At 43.1% G+C, this 3,929-nt stretch overlaps 1 protein-coding gene across 1 annotated transcript in view; it reads left to right on the top strand.

The window, feature by feature from the left end:
- Positions 1 to 1,682: 1,682 nt before the first annotated feature.
- LOC103396056 (angiomotin-like 2a) overlaps positions 1,683 to 3,929 on the top strand; it is a 7,934-nt gene continuing 5,687 nt past the window's right edge. Inside the window, exons 1-3 of the mRNA XM_025052421.1 lie at positions 1,683 to 1,908; positions 2,580 to 3,383; positions 3,873 to 3,896. Of these exons, the coding sequence (XP_024908189.1) occupies positions 2,662 to 3,383; positions 3,873 to 3,896 (746 nt within the window). The 5' untranslated portion in view covers positions 1,683 to 1,908; positions 2,580 to 2,661. The remainder of the gene's footprint in view (positions 1,909 to 2,579; positions 3,384 to 3,872; positions 3,897 to 3,929) is intronic.

The raw sequence follows: 3,929 nt of genomic DNA, 5'->3' as shown, positions 1-3,929 counted from the left end.
GGCACACACATGGCTTGGCTTGCTATCTGGAGTGTGTAGAGGCATTGGGATTTTGCATTAAGTAACCCAATCTATTTTGTGTGGAATAGTGGTCGATTATCCCACCTGTCTGACCAGGAGCAACAGCCCTGTGTGTTTGTGATTCTGATCCTTAAATCAGCAGGAGGGAGTGCCCATGTGTGGCATTCTCCAGGCACTCTTCTGCCCTACGTGGAATAATGATGGGTACAAAGGGCTACTGTGTTTGCAGTGGGGCAGGCACAGACCTCAGATTCCAGGGCACAGCTGCCACATGCACCGCAGGGACACACACACGCACACACAACTGTGGATTGCACGTTTTTTACTTACCCTTTCTGACCTGTCATAAATTCCAGGGGTTAGCTCCTTCTCCTTAGAGTGTACCATTATAGGGGAACCTTCTGTATAATACTTGTATTTAAAAAAGGTAACACATTAATTCAGTGGTTTGAATTGCACTGCTTGTGGGAACGTAATACAAATACTCAAAAATCCTAGGTGGCATTTTATTTTAGGATTTGATTTCCACAGAAGTTTTTCAGTGAGGTAAACAGATACAGAGTACTCAGTTTAAACCCATGTCCTCATCTCTGAATGAAGAATACGCCGTCAAAATCAACAAATACCAAACAGTAAAAAAAAATTCACTTCCCTTGAGTATCACCCAAAATGCCTAATGCTACATTCCTCTCACCCGTTCACACCCATCCTCTCACACATTCATGCAGAACAGCTATTCGCAGCACTTCGTCTTTCACACATTGTCTTTCCCACGCCACAGAAACAGTTGAAGAGAAAACATACGATTCATACATACAAGTTTTGCTCAAGGGCAGATAAGGAAAATAAGTTAAAAATAATTCACACTCTATGGTTACCATTAACATTCAGCAAATGTATTTAGGACATAGAATAATAATAATAATTATTATTATTATTATAAAACTAACTCAAAGTCATAAACAAATAAAAAACAAACAAAGACAAGACAAAACACGGCATATGTTTGCCAAAATAACCAAAATATAACCATAAAGGCATTAAAACATTACATAAACAAAGTTAAAGTAAAATAGCAAGTCCTTTTAATGGTTTGGCCAGATGAAGCATTAAAATCCTTATGGTTACTCGGATTTAACACCAGCCCGTGGTCATGTGTTGCGTCACGTTCTTCTCTCTGTCCTGTATGTAAGTAAATATAAATGGTATTTTTTAGGCTATGTCCTTATTTACATTAAAAAGACAACACCAGGTTGGATTACCTGTGGGGTTGGCTGTAGGGGCACCACTGACATAATGCCCTGGAAATCATTTAAAATAGCTTTTCATGGGGACAAAGAAAAACCCTTCCATACCATGGGCCTTATCACAACCATCATTGTGCCACAACTGGGTCCTGGGGCCATACTGTGGACATGCCTGACTAACACTTCCTTTTCGCATTAAGATAAACAAAAAACAACAAAGATATATAATTGTTAAAGGAATGTAAACATTGCTGCAAACACAAGTTGAGACCAATAACAAACATCTGTGTACCCAGTTCCAAAACAAATGTACTTTTTGTATACTTTTTTAAAAATATTTTAAATAATAAGTCCCAGTGCTCCCCTCCCCATCCCCCTCTCTCTCACCCTCCTCTCTTGTGGTTTTACGCTTTTGATCCCCGAGGGAGCTCGCGTTTTACATTCCTGACATTCCGACCTCAGTCCCTCCTCACTCACTCATTATCACCGCCTGCTCTCTCTCTCCAGCAGTTCACAGTCAGAGAGCGCAGGACGATGAGGCTCCGTTAAAACAGACTCGTGTGGAAAACGAACATTTACTGGGATCTCAACTCTATTTAAAGCCACATCGAAGTCGAGAAGAAGGTTTTGTTATGAGCTGGTAAGAGGAGCGACTTTTCTTTCTCTGTTTTTTCTTCTGACGCGTAAAAACCAAACCAAACACTTGGGGCAAACATAAATAGAAGGCGCTCCAGTGAAAGTTCTGTTAAAAAGTACCAAACAGTGAAGCAGTTTAATTTCATGAGGACAACGTGGTTTTGCCATAGAATAAAGATTGAGATTAATTTGTTTGACAATGCGGTTTTGTGAGATTTCACCCCCGTGAGATTGGAATTTTTGGCGCATGTATTTTGTGACTGCTGTGGAAAAAATGTCCACATCCCCTCTGTTGTCGCTGTTTGGACAGAAGACTCAGAGCGTTGCTATTCTCATGTGACTTGGAAAATACCAACAAAAAATGTAATTATTTGACTTAATAAAAACTGGGCCATACAGCCATGGCTCATCGAGGACTCTTCAATAGAGGGTCAGCAGCCCACATGGGGTTCGTGTGGGTCCTACAAGGTGGTCACAACATTTTTAGTCATTAAGTGATTAAAAAAAAATTACATGCCTCAAAGTATACATTAATAACAATCTAACAGTTTATAGTTTATATGTAATAGTTTACCAAACACAATTGTTTATGACGCAGGTCTAACCATGTTTGTACTGTGTAAATATCAATCTCATCAGCCTTAGGACTCATTCTACATTTTCTTTTTTTTCTAGGTCTACAGCTGATTAAATGAAAACACTGTTTTGAAAGCGGGTTAATATTTCTAAGAGAAAAAAAAAATAAACAGAACCTAACATGGCGTCCACCGAAGAGCCGTCCGGCACGGTCCTCCACCGACTCATACAGGAGCAGCTTCGCTACGGGAATCCAACAGACACTCGGACCTTGTTAGCCATCCAGCAGCAGGCCCTGCGTGGAGGCAGTGGAAGCAACAGTGGACCTAGCAGTGGAGGTGACATGGGCAGGAGCCCAAGATCATCCCTGGAGAGTCTTTCCCAGGAGGACCCTCTGTTCCCTCAGCTCTCTACGAGGCAGGAGCCTCAGGGCCAGGAGCATCAGGGAGACTACCACCATTCAGAAAGTGGTTATCAGCTCTATCAGCTGCATGGAGAGGAGCTGCCAACGTACGAGCAGGCCAAAGCACAATCGCAGTACCTGGCTTCTCAGTGGGCTTCTGTGGGCCCTGTCAGGCAGCTCCAGGACGGGACTCTCCTGCACGAGGGAGTCTTTCACGAGGAGGCAGAGATGGTGGAACCTAAGTGCGGCCATGTGCGCTCACTCAGTGAGCAGCGTTTGCAGATATCTCTGGAGAGAAACGACACTTCATCTAAGGCTGAGGCCTTTAAGGGAACGTCACACAGTTACCCTGAGCTGCCTTATTACACCTCGCAATTTCTTCAAAGCACAGGACCAAACCCGGGCAAACACTTGCCCCCTCCAGAATATTCGGTGCCCATTCCGGGCCAAGGATTTATCCCACAACAGGTCCAGGAGCCGGTGCAGGCACAGCAGCACAGGTATGAAAAAGGACAGGGTCGTATCTGCGGCCGTGTGGTCATGTTTTTCAAAACTTCTCCTACATTACATCATTCACTATGTTGTAGTGCTTTCGTACAAAGCACTGCCATATAATTACCTTCCACAGCTCACCATTGTGTTTCACATGCGTAAACACATACCAATCAGTGTGAGTCACACCATAGCTGCTGTACCAATTTCCTTCTTCAAATGCTTCACTGGAGAACGCGTCCAGCCCTGTAGCTCTCCGTAATGCTTGGCATACTAACACAGGATAGTTTCACATGTCTGCGTTGCCACAGATACTTTTATAAAAGCATGCTCCTCATATAGATGTTACCATTCTTCAGCGCCACTGGAGTCAGCATGTCTGCCGGGTGATAGACAGAATTAGAGATGCTTCGGATTCCAGTTCAACACTTATACAGATAAATGAGACAATTTAAATATAAGCTGTCTTTCTAATTCATAATGATTCTCTCACATAGATATGTGCAGTCGGCTCAGCAGGGTGGCCTCCCCTCCTACCACACATTTCCCTTTTT

Source organism: Cynoglossus semilaevis, chromosome 20 (genome assembly GCF_000523025.1).
Source record: "Cynoglossus semilaevis isolate Cse_v1.0 chromosome 20, Cse_v1.0, whole genome shotgun sequence".
Classification (NCBI taxonomy): domain Eukaryota; kingdom Metazoa; phylum Chordata; class Actinopteri; order Pleuronectiformes; family Cynoglossidae; genus Cynoglossus; species Cynoglossus semilaevis.
The sequence above is the reverse complement of the archived record's forward strand: the minus strand, read 5'-3'. Positions and strand labels throughout refer to the sequence as shown.